This window comes from Triplophysa rosa, linkage group LG11 (assembly GCF_024868665.1).
Source record: "Triplophysa rosa linkage group LG11, Trosa_1v2, whole genome shotgun sequence".
Classification (NCBI taxonomy): Eukaryota; Metazoa; Chordata; class Actinopteri; order Cypriniformes; family Nemacheilidae; genus Triplophysa; species Triplophysa rosa.
The window spans coordinates 10706617-10722226 of NC_079900.1; the positions used below are offsets into that span (position 1 = coordinate 10706617).

The 15610-nt window shown below is 39.5% G+C and overlaps 1 protein-coding gene across 1 annotated transcript in view; it reads left to right on the forward strand.

The window, feature by feature from the left end:
- Nucleotides 1–574: 574 nt before the first annotated feature.
- The window catches only part of septin12 (septin 12), a 59316-nt gene continuing 44280 nt past the window's right edge, over nucleotides 575–15610 (forward strand). The window contains exons 1-2 of the mRNA XM_057344952.1: nucleotides 575–866; nucleotides 10327–11625. Of these exons, the coding sequence (XP_057200935.1) occupies nucleotides 593–866; nucleotides 10327–11625 (1573 nt within the window). The 5' untranslated portion in view covers nucleotides 575–592. The remainder of the gene's footprint in view (nucleotides 867–10326; nucleotides 11626–15610) is intronic.

Sequence of the window (15610 nt, forward strand, 5' to 3'; positions counted from 1 at the left end):
TAATGATAAAAAAAACCAACAACATAAGATTAAAAACAACAGAAACCATCAAATAAATTCTTATGTATTTTATGGGTATGATGGAAATGGAAACATTTTGTTCCCTGCATGGGTCTCTACTGGTTTCCATTGTATGGGCACACTGAGACATTTCTCAAAAAAAAAATTTGTCACAGAAGAAAATCAGGCAGGTTTTTAATGTCACGAGATTAAATAAATAATGTCTAATTGTGTCTTAAAATATCCCTTTAAATGCTACTGGAATAAGGCCCAAAACCCATTACATAGCCTGAAGGAATTTTGCATAGCGTTGTTATATGTAAACGATTATCGTTTTTTCAGCATTATTTAGCGGATTATTCACAATATTATTATTTTATTATGTTTCATTGGTAAATAATCGACTACTTAAGAAATACACTTACACAAAATTAGAAGATTAGAAAAGTTATCCACTCACAAAACAACCAGTTAAAAGAGAAAGAGGACGCTTGTCTTGTGCAGGTGTAGCCGCGGGGTGGGGTAAAGGGCAATGGGTGGGGAGATCCCTTTGAGAGGGGGGCAGGACTATCGGAGGGAGGAGGGTTATCGGATGGTCTCTGAATCTGTGTTGATAGAAAATTTGGCGTTGTTGTGCTGCGCGTTCTCAGATGAAAAGCAAATCCCACCCAAAGCGCAACTTTTTTGTTGCATCAAAAGTGTCCGAAAACCGCCGGCTGTGCTGAAGCGCTTCTGTGCTGTTTCAGTAAAGTTTATTTCTTGTGATTGCGTGATATCGACCCCTGGAAGCTTTGCTGGTGAGAAAGTCAGGATGTCAGGTATCTCTGTGAATGACCATCTCGAGGGGATATTGTCTGATTTTGAGGGTAAGTGTGCGCGTTGATTCGTTCATCCATTCATTCATTTAAAAAAGATGTGGAAGTGATTTATGGAAAATTTGCAAGGGTATTTATTTCGTAGAAATTGTAACGTGTAAAATGCTTTCCACGCGCATGCACTATGATTGATGTATCCTAATAATTGGAAAGAAATGAGAAAATCCTTTGTTTTACTTTTAAGCAAAACGTGAGCTTCTGGCATTTTGCAGTAAGTTTTTATAATAACGTAAAAAATTATAAACTTATGTATTCGTTATTTTGGTAGTAAACCCAGTCAATTTCTTTTAATATTTAAAGTCCTCACTATAAAGTTAGTTATGGATACTTTTACACCTTAGTAGTCTGCATGGGTAGGCTATAGTGCACTCATATTGGCTAATGCTAATCTATTATTTTGTTCAGGTTGTTTGGTCGTTTATTAGAGCTGTTGTTGATATTTCAGTTGTATGTGCTTATGAGTTTATTTTCACGTTTTCAGCTTTCAAACTGTGCAAACTTGTTTACTGCTGTGTATGTTGTGCATTTAATGACTAGAATCTGAACATGATTACACTGATGTGCTGCAATGATCTGCAAACCCTCTTTACATTTCATTGCTTCAACGCATTAGTATTTATCTCGACAATCTTCACCACAGTCACTGCTGAATTTGACACACATTTCCGTGGAAGAGAGGCACCCTTTCCAAAAGATCCGTCATGGACATACAACAGAGTGGACTGGAGAACAATTGTTTCTCTCAGTGTTTAGACAGGTGCTGATGTGAAGAGGAAAAACAAATTAGTTCAAGCACCCCGAATAAAACACCATCTATTATTACGGCCATGTGCAGTGGAGACAATTGTCTGAGGAAGTGAGAGATTCCGAGTAGTTTGTCTGATAGATGCTTCTGCAGAACTCAATTATGATGACTAGGATTATTGAAAGCTGTTTTGCTAGTCAGTAAACAAACATGTTTCTTGGCCGTGTGACTTTAGAGCTGAAATGTATGACATCATAGTAGGCTTCCTTGCTTTTAGAATATGTTTTTGCCATGGCACGAGTTAATAACAAATCACTGTCTTTTTTTTCGTCAATTTGGCCTTAAGCAAATCGAAATTGGATTAACCAAAAGATGCGGTCAACTTTTTTTGTGTTGTATGAGTGGATGAGGTGAAAAGCATACTGTTCCTGGCTTTGCGTGCTACAGTTAGCTGTTCTTTATCAGATTTATACCCAAGCCATGTGATTCCTAGTAAAAGATGCCACAAGAGAGACATTACATTCTTTCAGCTTCACCTCAAACTAGCCAAAAGGGTCATTTCTGAACAAGAGAGCAGTGTGCCTCCATGTGCTTGAGTGAAGATATACAGAACTGCTGTTCATTCTGAGACAAACTTCTGGCTCTTGGATGTCGGGTTGGAATGTTGAGGGACGTTGGGCGAGTCAGCCATGCTTCTTTCATACGGCCGTTTGTGGTCAAAATTCACTGAACGGCAGTCATCCATGTCTTATCAGTAGAAGTTTAATTGTGGGCATTAACTTCTGTGATTCACTGCGATGGCTGTCCAGTGGGTGATGACTGATACATTTCAATGTCAAGCTGTGGATATCAAGGGAACAGAGAAAATGGCAAAAAGAACCAGCCTTCCTTCCTGTTGTGTCATGTGAGATGGCCGTTAGACTGACCCCTCAGAAACACTTTTTGGTTTAGCTGAAGCTTTTTTTGGGTCATGTGCTGTTGAATCATGCTAACAATTAAATCTACAGTTAAACGCTGTTTTCCACAGTCTTTTCAGCCCATACATTCCTCATAGTATTAAAGGAGTCGTGGAATAAAGATTGAGGAGATACAGGGGGCCTGGTAAAGCCTTGCTTAAAGAGGCTACATTAGTGGGATTTGTGTAGTGTGTATATAAAACAGAGAAAATAACATAGATCTTAGAGCAAACCGCAAAGAACTGCTAAAGGTTGGCTGAATTGTCATTGTTTTTTTGTCAATAGTGTAACTCCACTCCAAAATTTACACTTGAACTTGAACTCTAAAAGTATGTTATAAGAGTTCTTGACCTTCTAAGATGTTATTCTGAGATTTATCTGTTCTTACAGCTTGAGAAAATAGTCTTAAGAGTTTAGGAATATAATTTGTATGGATTTTACATTTTAAAATGCTTATATTATTTTACCTTGGCTCAACAACATGAAATGGATTACCTTTGGATTTTTATAGGCTACTTCATGCAAAATGATTTAAAGAAATAATTTATTTGTTTTTTTAACGCTTAACTAAAATTTTTGTTGTATTTTTGTAATTTTGTACTATAATAATATAGTATACCACACCACAGTTTTTTACATGAGGGTATGTCATAATTTGTTCAAGTTAACCAGACTTTTATTTTTGACAGGTTGTCGCAAAGACCTTGTCAGTGCGTGTTTAACACTAGAGCTGTGTCCCAAATTACATACTAGTATGCACTATGCACTTAAACTATGCACTCAACCATGTAGTGTATGAATTTAAGCAGAGGTGGACGAAGTACACAACTTCCTTACTTGAGTGAAAGTACAGATACTACTGGTCAAATATTACTCCACTACAAGTAAAAGTTGTAAAGACAGATTCTTACTTAAGTAAAAGTACAGAAGTACATGCTTTTAAACGTACTTAAGTATTAAAAGTAAATGTCCTTTATGTCAGTTGTGCATTGTTTTATTGTCGTATACCTTATGCCTCTGAAGCACCCTACTGAATACACCGAGTAGCTCACAGTATCAGTTGTATTAAAGGAGTAGTTCACTTCAAATTTTGCCCCCATTGACTTTCCATAGTCATTTTTATTCCTACTATGGAAAGTCAATGGGGGCAAATTTTGCAGTGAGCAACTCCTTTAAGAGCTTTATATGTTTAGCACATATATGTTTAGTTTAGATGTAATCCTGTATGATCATTTAGCCTAATTATCCTCATTAGCCCCCTAGGCCTATATGTATTTATGAGCAGTGTTCTTTTATTTTGTATATTCCCTTTACCAGTTTTAGCAGCAATTTACCAGTAAGTAGTAAGGTTCTTGTAAATAGTAAAGTGTAGAAGCCATGTGTTTGTTGGATTTATTACCATTTGTATTACCATAATTTAACTACAAACATACTCTATAGCTAGTATAATGAAACTATGGTATGTTTAGTTGCTGTGGTTTTACTAAAGATTATTAATTGGAGTATGGTTCCTATATTTAGAAAATGGTAAATTTGTGGATACTGTGGTTTTAATGCAAATACCATCCCTGCTGAAAAAAAACAATGAATTTTTTAATTAAAATGAGATTTTTAAATTAAATTCCTCTTTGTAGTGTGTTTTGGGTTTTATTCCAATAGGATTTACCATCCCAACAATAGAATCCATCACATACAAGTAGACAACATATCCACAGTACAATTCCCATTATAACCATTAAATCCATTACATTTTATGTTGTATTTTGGGCAGGGTTCTATTGTTTTTATTTCAACAGGAATACTTCAACTATAGTTACTTCAGTAAAAACATCATTCATTATCCAAATCGCTTTAAATGATACAGCAGCAGATCAGAAGTTAACATGCACGCATAGCTCAAGGTGTATGTGATGCTTATTTACCGTTTAGCCGTTATGCCGATCATTTTCATGACAATGTTTCAAGGATCTTTGACTGATCGTAGCCCACACATGATTACACCACACTTTAACATGTGCCTTTTTCCTCTTTTAATGTTCTATTTGCCTTTTCAGAGCGCTATCAACGATGTAGCAGCGCCTACGTTTACATTAGTTTAGCGGGGAAGATCCCAGAGTTGCCAGATTTGCGTTAAAAAATCTGCCAAATGGCCATTCAAAGCTTGCCGGAAAACCGCGAGCTTAGAAAAACTGAAATACTTGGCAACAGTAAAAGGTCCTTGCAGATCGCAAGCCAGATAAATTGCGCACACAGGAAACCCCGCTGCATAGAAACCATTTTCTACTTTTGGACCTTTTTATAAATGTAGTGGAGTAAAAAGTATGATATTTGTCTTTCAAATGTAGTCAAGTTAAAGTACAAGTACTCAGAAAAAATAATACTCAAGTAAAGTACAGATACTCAAAAAGTGTACTTAAGTACAGTACTCAGGTAAATTTACTTCGTTACTGTCCACCACTGAATTTAAGAAGGGTAGTATTGTCCCAAATGGAATACTAAATGGTTTTATACTAACTGGAAGTATATCGGTTTCCCAGACGTAAATGATGTCAATCGCAAGGCACAATGCGTGTGAATAAAAATCAACTTGTAGAATGTACGTATAATGTAGTTTTCATCTGTTTTGCCCAGCATTACTTGAGTCATCATCAGATTGAAGCGTTATCACTCTGCAGGAGAGTTTTGCTCGAGCAACGTCTGATAGCCCCGCCTCCCTTCCGCTACGTAAACGAAACTGCGACCACTGAGTGCGTGACAGTGGTGGGCGATACTGTAAAATTTAGTATCGATCCGATACCAAGTAAATGCAGGGCCAGTATTGGCGATTTCGATACCGATACCAATACTTTTTACTTTTAAAAAGCATTCACTTGAACTTACATTTACTTTCCTGTAGATGAAATGTCACGATTTATCAGATGAATGCATCATTAATATGCTAAATCTGAATACATTTTCATGACCACTAAAATATTTTGTGATTTGTGCTCTTAATGTGCCTGCAGGCTAATTCATCATGTATATGTTAAAACACTGGACATCATTTAAACCAAATAAATCTATTTATTTAGTTATTTATTCCTGTAATCGAATTTGCAAACATGAATTTTGCTCCAAATTATTACTGGAAATAGTAACAATAACAGATTAACAGAACAGAAAAACGATATATAACAAAACAATTTCTCGTTATCCCAGTACTACTTCTCTAGCTTTAAAAAAAAGTGCACAAAATTATTACTCAAGAACAAAAATTTTAAAACTGCTTTTCAGTTTTTGTTCAGTGTTATGTTTAGACAAAATAATAGAACAAATTAACATGTTTCCCTTTCATTACATTTTTTTAAGTGAATTTATAAACAAAGTGCACACAATTGTTTGAGACACAAAGTAAATAAAGTGCTTAAATAATAAAGTACTTTCAATCTTTGGCTTTTTACCCCCAAAGGCCCACTGCCATACATCGCAGTTCGCAGTGTTTTTATTCACCGAGGTGAAAAAACTCCACACGATGCTTCTTTTCTTTTAGCTGGCTGCAGCAGCGTCTGCGTTCCTGCGCTTGGCGCTGCTGAGTCACGTGATAGCGGACTACAAAACACAGCAGGGCAGGGAGGAGCAACGTGTGCAAAACTAGGTGTATGGGAAATAGTTTTTCTTCATTATACAATTATTAGCTACATTAGTAAATAAATAAAATCAGTAGTATAAACAAAAAACACATTAGTATCGATATTTTTATGTTAGGATCGATCCTTTTCGATACAACCTCAGTATCGAAAGTATCGATACTTCAGGATCGATCCGCCCACCACTAGTGCGTGAAGTGTCCACAGTCCCACACTTCATATTTTCGGTTGAAAAAGTGCGTCATCCGGGTACGTAAAGTGCACTTCTTTTTTGAGAATTTTCAATGTGAACGCACTACTCACACTATTTTTACTACAAAATGGCATAGAATAGTGCATACGTGCGCGATTCAAATCAAAATCATCAAATGCTTATCTTGCTATTTTCGGCCAAATAATTTTGGTTGCTTGTGAATCAGGCGTGTTTCCATGTAACTAAGTCTTATGTAAACTGAAGCCCATCAACCCATTTTTCACATGTTTCTTTTACTCTTGAGTATTTACTCCCTTTTGGAACATTATGTACCGAATTTATGAAGGCACACGGGTGAATGACACATTCTATTATACTGGATCCGGTTGACAGAGGGCCTACAATCAACTCAAAAGGCTATAAAGGCGCATTGGAGGGTATGTGTAACTGTGTGTAAGTTTTTCATGGCCCCCAGGGGTGTGAGCGCAAGGCCTTATTCGCATCGCTGCAACTCTGGAAATGGCAGGCCGGAATTCTGGTTCCAGATGTGCCTCGGCAGAGGTGGTCTGTGTGGATGAGCTATGTGCTTAGGGTGCTGTTTGAGGGGTCGACTGAGTATACCTGTGAGGAATGTGCGGTGGGGGGGTGAAGAACGACAACAGGTCCAGACTTGCACACGTGACCCCCCCCCACACACACCAACAGAAGTGCCAACTGTGTATACTTCCCACAGGAGAAACTTTCCCCTATCAGGACCATCAGATGATAAAAAGGTGCTTTTATAAAAGTATACATTTTAATTGGTTTAATCATAGGATTTTATGCATCTATAAAGATAAATCCAGTATGCAAGCATACAGCTGGATGATCTCATGAGCTCCTCTATAAATCTGTGACAGTAAGGCTGTACACTTGACCTCCCCCATCTCTCTTGTTGACGACCCCCTCCACCCACAGGCTTTGCTCTGTTTGCCTTGCAGCCCTTCGCCATAAACCTTAGGTCCAAAGTAACAGCAGCTAGTGTCGTAAATTCATTAATTTCTTGATCCTTCATCTAGGTGAACACATAGGGCAAATGCAAGGACATATTTTTAATTTTCTCCACATGGTCCTACTGAAATAAGACCAGCTTAGAGTAGCCTAAACCGGTGTGATGCTTTTAACGAGTCTCCCAACCTGGTCTGGATTTAGATTTTTCGGCACCAGCTTGGCCAGGCTGGGAGACCAGCTAAGACAAGAATACACCAGCAAACTGTCTTAGGCTGGTTTTGTGTGTATTTATATATATATTTATGTGTTTTTTAGTTGGATGGTTGCTTGACAGTAGATGTACCGTGTATCTAAGTATGACAGACAAATCATGCAAAATATTTTGGTGTAGCTTTGATTAAGAACATCTTTTGGTACGAACTACGAAGGCAATTAGCATGTGTGCCAATGCTAAACTTCACAATTTAGACCATTGCATCAACCTTTGGCCAAGGGGTCAAGCAATCCACAGTTGTGCTTGACGGGAAATTTAAAATGCCCCAAAATGTCCTTATTAAAGGAAGGTCAACAAATTGTTCAACAGGAAGTGTGTAATCATCACGAGGCATTGACACCCATTTCATTTCCCATAGACATTACACAACCCAAACAGCTTAGATCCAAAGAAGAAGCTTAGCTGCAAAGCTCTGTGCTGCGTGGGGAAGAAAGACTAAGAGGTGAAGAAGTTCTGGTGTTCTCCCTTTTATCTGATGAAGCAGACATTGTGCTTCTGTATGTGTTAACAGTGCGGATTAAACCGTGAGACAGAATTTTGAACAGAGCAGAGATGGAGCGCTCGACTGCCAGCGTAATTATTTCCTGAGTGTTTGACAGGGTGCCAGCAATTACCTGATACCGGCCTCGGTTCGTCTCTGTCAAAGGAGAGTACAAGTTTACACTTGCATGTGCTACGCTGTAAAAAAGCTGTTAGACTGCGCCACTTGGTTTGCGATCTCTCCCTCGCTTCGTGTCTTCTCTTTCACTTTCTGAAACGCTAGTTAAGTGGTGCGTACTTCTTTGCCAAAGTGCACTGCTTCATCACTTCGAGTGCCATTGTGAAAGCACACATTGCAACTTTAACTTCCCCTCCTTTGAATTAAATGCCCCCCTGATGGTGTTCTCAACGTATTAAATGACTTCTGGGACGCTGAAGAGAATGACATTGCATGTAGTCGCTATGCGCAGACCGCCGTGTATCTGCTACACAAAAGGGCCTTGCTGGTGGAATTTGATTAGGCCTAAACTTTCACAGCTGTGGGGCTGATGATGGCGAAGAGAAATACATGTCCCTTCACTGTAAAAGAAGAGACTGTTTCTGTGTGAAATGTGATTTAATTTAGTGCCTGGAGTCTCAGTGACTCTAATTGGTAGCATACCCTACGGGAAAACACGCAGCCCGGCTCCAGCCCTGCCCCCTGCCAGGCAGAGATACGATCAGAGCTGCTGGGCGAGATTCAGTGATAGCTTTAAACTGATATCTGCTTGTTTACACAAGGCAGGGCAAAAGCACCTGAAAAGGGTTGAAAACACAAGCATGCAATCATGAGTTTTGCATCTAATGCTGTGTTATGGTGCTATAGTGTATGAACCACATGGCATCACACCTCAGACTGTTCCAATAGCTAGCGCATGTTGCGACGCAGTCTACAAGCTGCCCCTTCTAATTGGGTCTGCCACAGAGCTGTTAGGACACTTGCACTGTTCTCTACTGGAATTCTCAGTCATGGTGAAGGGCTGTTGTAATCCAAGCCTCCAGCGCCTGAGCTGTCTTTGAATTGGCCTATTGTGCTAAAGGAAAGGCCACTGCCTCTCACAAAGGGAAAAGGTCGGAAAGCACTGTTTGCATTCGGCTTTGTGTAGCTGGTTTCGAGAATGACGGGATTATACAGTGTCACTACAATTTACATATTCAAGGTGCAGACTTACGGTTTAGCCCCATAAGGCCTTTTACAATAGTCACTACTAGTACATAATATTTTCTTAGTACGTGTTTTAAGGTGAGCCAAAATGATAGTTAAAGGGATATTTTCTTTCTTGTGCAGAACTCAAAATAAGACATTTTATTTTTTAACCAGGGCAGTACCTGTTGACTTCTATTGTATAGCCACCAAACCTATGCAAGTGAATGGGTACCGCCATTGTTTGATCACCAACATTCTTCAAAATATTTTTGGGTGTTCTGCATAAAAAAGTCATACGCGTTTACATACAGTAAATGATGAGAACATTTTTATTTCTGGGTAAACTATCTCTTTAACGATTTATTTTTTAGAATTTTGTACCTAATGCTTCATATCTCTGTTAGTTTACAGTATTAAAAAAACTAGTCACTTAAAGTAAGAAAGAAGTTGGTAGAACTGAAATCAAAGAAAATGATTTGTCAAATGATATTTGTACAGTAAGACCTAGCACTTATTTCCTCGAGACCTATCAAGGACTCGGTGTTGAAATAAAGCACATCTATTCTTAATGTTGCTTTCTTAGCCTCAAAGCAAGATTGCATAGACACCGTTGTAATTATAGCTTGGCCTTTCAAAATGTGTCTGACAGGTATCTATTCAGAAAGGCTCCAGGCTGCCCTACCATGAAGTGTCTCCTTTTAAGATTTTAGTGCTTCTTTAAATAAAATATGGGAAATGACTGTCCTAGTTGATTTATGATTTCAATCATAAAAGAAGTCCAAAACTTTGATGTAGCATCATTATTATCACCAATTATGATATAACCTGAAAAAATATAACCTAGATTTTCTGCAAGAGAAATGTGCTTTGTGGTTACCTGGTCAAATTTAGCTTGACAATTTACATACCTTGTGTTTTATATGCATTTATTTTTATAGAGCCATTTAAAGTGTCTTTACATTAAACATGACTAATGTTTTTGTGTCTTTTTTCTTTTTTAGCTCTGAAGAGGTCCTTTGATATTGATGATGAGATCCCTACGTTCTCCCCTACATCTTCAGTCACATCTCCCATGAGCCCAAGTTCAATCCTCAACAAGACAAATGATGTGAGGAATCCAGGGAATCAGGTATCCCCACCTTACCGCTCCAGGATTAGTATCAGCTGCAGTCCTGCCCAGAGCCCTGTTATGAGAAGTAGGATGGTGTCCAGTCTCTCCTTCAACCGAGGGACAATGGGAAAGCCCGCCATCAATGCCAACTCCGGGATCAACCGAGCTGCATCCTTCCAGAACAAATTCAACCCTAATGGCTTTAATTCATCTTCAGGGCCAGGGAGTGACAATGACAGTCTCCACAGCTCTTCTTCTAGTTTGGAGTACCAGGCCTCATCCAAACTGGGCTCCTACACTAGCCCTCCCCAGAGTCCTGTTGGTGTTGGGGAATACAAAGCTCAACGCCTGGGCAGCCCTGCCCTGAAGAAGTACTCCTCCCATGGGAACATGTTCCATTCGGAGCTGGAGGGCCCTCTGGTCATTCCAACTGACCCTATGGGTATTAGTCATGTCTCCATGCCCTCTCTGGACCTCCAGATGGCAGAGATGGCAGGAATGAGACGAGTAACGTCACCTGGGTCAAGATTCACCAATGTCAGTTCACAGTGGAACACAAGTCCTCACAACATCCAGAACAGCAGTCCCTTTTCAAGGGACTCCTCTCTCAATCACCAGTCCTCTAAATCGAAGGAACCAGTGCGTCTCCACAAGTTCCCACTTGACCTTGACAACCTGGTCTTTAAGTCTCAGACAGAATCGTCTGCAGCACCTAAACCACCACCAAGATTCCACACGTTATCCAACAGTCCGACTGTGTCGGCTAGTTCCTCAGCATCCATGAGCAGCTTGGACAACACTGACCTATCCATGACCCACAACAACAACATCATTGACAAGAAGGAGGCCATCACTCCTCATGGAGCTATTCCAGTTCCCAACATAAGTGAATCTCCTCTTCTACTTTCTCCAGCCCAGACTCCTCAGTTCAACATGCTCTCTAAACCACAAGTGGTCCAGGTGGCCCCTGTCTCTCTACCCGCATCGTCAGGACAAATGGAGATCAACCATGATATGGATCAGGATGATGTCCATGCCAAAGAGACTGTGGGCTCCATATTACAGAGAATCGCCTCATTCTCCAGAGTGGAGCCTCCGGTGGCTGAAGCTCGTCCTGTGGTCCCACTGAGCAATGGCGTCAAAAAAGATTCACCAGGAATACAACACTTGGAGCCCAAGAGATCAGAGGGTAAGCTGTATTTGTCACTACTATTTCAGTTCAGGGTTAAACTTGGGTTATTAAAGTTGACTAGGAGAGGTGGGTCAGTTCAACTAGTGGTTACACTAGACATTCAAAAAAGATTTGCTTTTGAGCAAGCCCTGTATGGTGAATATGAATAGTTAAATAAACAGAGCAGTGTGGGTCTTAAGACAGGTCTTTATTTGAAGTGTTGCTGTCATCACAGCTGTCAATCCACACCTTGCCAACATACTGTAGAGGTGGAGAGAAAGGTGCGTGGGGGGGCAAAAAAGGAGGAATTCCAGGCATATCAACAAATAGCTGAGTGCAAGCAGTGATAACAGTTCAGGGAAGCCTGTCATCGCTGCCTTCCCAGTAAAGTGATCCCTGGCAGCCATAGCTGTGTTGCACGCAGGCAGAGGCTACAGACTCAGCCCCTTCTACAGTTTAATTTCTCAGGTGTGTCAATCTTGATCTCATCCTATCCAAAGATGCCCCACTTTCCATACTGTTAAGGATTAGTGAAATCCAGACAGGGCCTGGAGTGTTGGCACCATAATTACATTCATGGCTTTACATACCAATCGACGAAAATGAATTCAGGACTGAGGCTTAATGATATCGAGGCATTAGGGTGGAATTGTTGTCAACAGTATGGTCCTCACATATTTATCCAATGGTGGTTGTATCCGTCTTGTGAGTCAGGACATCTTTATAGTTAGAGGGAAAATGTTAATGAAAAGTAAATGGAATTACTTATAGCATGAATTGGTTATTGTTGTGAAATGCTGCATCTCTGTGGAAACCATGGCAAAGCTATAAAATTTGGACATGTGTGCATGTTGTGTCCACATGAATTGCAATGTGTTTGATATAGCAGGGGCATACCACAAACCATAATACATTATATAGTTTTTATATATTTCAGACAAAAGCTTTGGTTTGTTCAGACCAGAAATGAGTCAGGGAGTTTTCTTTGCCACATGTTGTATATTTGCTTCTTGTTATTGTGTTTTTCTGCCCATCCTCACTTCCTGGGGTCATATTGCAGAGAGGACAGAGTGCATTTCCTGCCCTGAGAAAAAAAGCAGAGGGAATCAGTGGAGGCGTGCAACTATGTTTGGCCTTGTAGATTCTAGTGACATTTTATCTAGCAGCACTGATTTTGTGGAAGCTAACATCAGGGTGGGCGTCTTGACATCTGCACAGTTCCCAGCCATCCGGCTCCCCCACTGCCACGTTTTGTCTGAAACGTAAACATGGCTTTGTTTACACAGTTATTTATCATTTCCAGTGTTAGTAAATGGGGCAAAATAGGTTCAGCCCCAGGCTTGCACCTCAGGCCTAACTGTACTGTTTACTGTCAGTTGAGCTGCAAACGGATGCGCTGATGGGATAGTTAAAAACAGACTTCCCGATGGTTGCATCAGTGGAAGTCTGGGACGTGGGTTCTGTTTGTTATGATATCTGCTTCAGGCAGTGTTTTTAAGTGGCGCTGTGGTGTCTTGTTTTCCTTTCATTTTTCCCCTCAAAATATCTGGGCGCAGCGCGTGCGGATGTACATTTCTCACAAAGCCAATGGGAAACACCCGCCCATGTTTTCACCATGTTCCATCTGTATGATGACTTGTTTTACTTTTTGAAAAAGGGGTTATATATAGGCTTTACGTCACCTGGCCATCATTTAGCTATATGTAGGCCTATTGCTCTGCTTCCTGTGATAACAAGGGAAAAGATCATCTGCTGTTTAGGCCAAACACACAACATGCTTCCAACGGTGTTATAGCTGTCCTGGGACCATAGGGCTTTCCAGTTCATTTGAGCTGTGTGTATCAATGTTAATGTTAGTGTGTGGACTAATCTTGATGACTTTTTAGTTTTGTTTCTATATTTCTATGTTCTTGGCTTTATGTGTGGAACACTGGATATTTTCTTAGTAATTGCTCTGTCTGCCAATGGTCAGCAAACAGATAGACTCGTCCAAAACTATTGAAATTGTTTGAGCCAATAGAAATATGCTGGGCTGGTTAAAATTAACATGATGATATCTGGCAAGTTTGTATAGTGTCACAGAACACATACAGTATTTAAACATATTCACCCTAGTTTTTGGTTTCTTAGTTCACCCAAAAATGAAAATTCTGTAATCATTTACTCACCCTCAAGTTATTCCAAACCTGAATGAATTTCTTAGGACTGTTGAACACAAAAGATAATATTTTGAAGAATGTGGCAAACCAAACAGCTCTGGGACACCATTGACTACCAATGTAGTTTTTCCCACCATTGTATTCAATAGTGCCCCAGTTTGTTACAAACATTATTCCAAAAATCTTTCTTTGTGTTCAGCAGAACAACAAAATTTATACAGCTCAAGAACAACTTGGGGGTGAATAAATAACTTAACTATCCCTTTAACAGAGCTTTTGTTTTATAACATGCAAATCACAAAACATTTAAATGCATCTCCCCCAATAGGTTATCTTCTTCACGTGACATGAGTGCAAAAAAAAAAACTTTGAACAGATGTTTGACAGGCCAACTCATGTTCAACTCTATAGCTCCTCTTACACTTATTGATGTTTGACACTTATACAGACATATATACTGTAGTTAATCTTAAAATCATTCATTGTGTTACGACCGGTTGTAAAGATGAAAAATGTTCTACTAATACGTGTTAGCTGCCTAAATTATTGTTTTGCTATCACTCCCTTTAGCTCAAAGATGTTTTTCTTCCCAGTTAATACATGAAAACAAAAACAGCCAAGGGCCTTTCCTCCATCTCTTCTTCTAACACCGCGCACGCGAGAGAGAGATGGAGAGAGAGAGATGGAGTGAAATCAGCTTTGAAGTTGCTCATAAATACAGTAAGATCCCCAAAACAGACGATGGTTTCTCTTCCAATATTGCCACAGCTACTTGTAGGGAAATAAAGCACGTCTGCAGCTTGCTTATCTGCATTGCTTTGCATCAGGATGATCTTAGAATTTCCCCAGGTATCTGTGTGGTTTACTGAGTGTAAAAATTCATCAATCTCTGTTTCTGTCAAAATGCTAGATTACTGCAGTATTGAAATCCAGAAAGATTTTTCCATATTAGTCTTTCTGTCTGTCTACCTGCCCCCATCTGCTAGGCCTTGGTTTCATGTCTTCACTTGTCTAATGTAAAGCTCTTTGCTCCTTTTACAGCACAATTTATTCTGGATCTAATGACAATGATTTAGGGAATAAATTCTTCCCAAGCAGATGTTTAAGGCCAACCTTCCATTATCCCCTCCAGTTTAGGTAGAGAACAAGAGACACTTTGCTTTGTAGTAGTATGGTAGATCTAGTGCAGTTTACTTCTGCATTTTGGAATGGACAATCGGCCACCGTCAATTCACAAAGCGATTGTGAAATATGCTGTCATTGAATCAACAATATTTTCTTTTTGTAATGTTTTTATTCATTTTTAAACCAATGTTTATGGGCTGGTGACATTTTCAGTCGTATCACAGTTTCTTTTTGTATTTGGAGGAAAATGTGTTTCCTTAGCAGATAAGACAACATTAATAAGCAGCCGAATTCTTATCTAAGGTTCATAGGGGTGGGTCAGTAATGGGATCGACTTGCCTGTTTTCCAGGACATTTATACACGTGTGAACCCGGTGATCTTCTCAGAGAAAGATTTGGATTTATTTTTCTCCCATTTAGCATAATTTATCTCGCTGTCATCGATGATTTATTACCTGTGCACACGTCTGAGGCACTGAAGAGATGAGCGGTGTTTACAGGTTTGAGTGTGTAAATGTGTTGCCATTCAGAAACCGTAATCAAACTGGTGAATATTTAACAAATTACCATAGAAACCGTCAGGTCTAAGCTGATCTGTAATGTTTATTTCACTCACATTTAAAGGCGTTGCAGTGTGTAAAATTAAATATGCTAGCATGCATTCACATGAGGGGAAAACAAAAAGAAGAACAAATTCTCCTATAGGAAACCTCATCTAA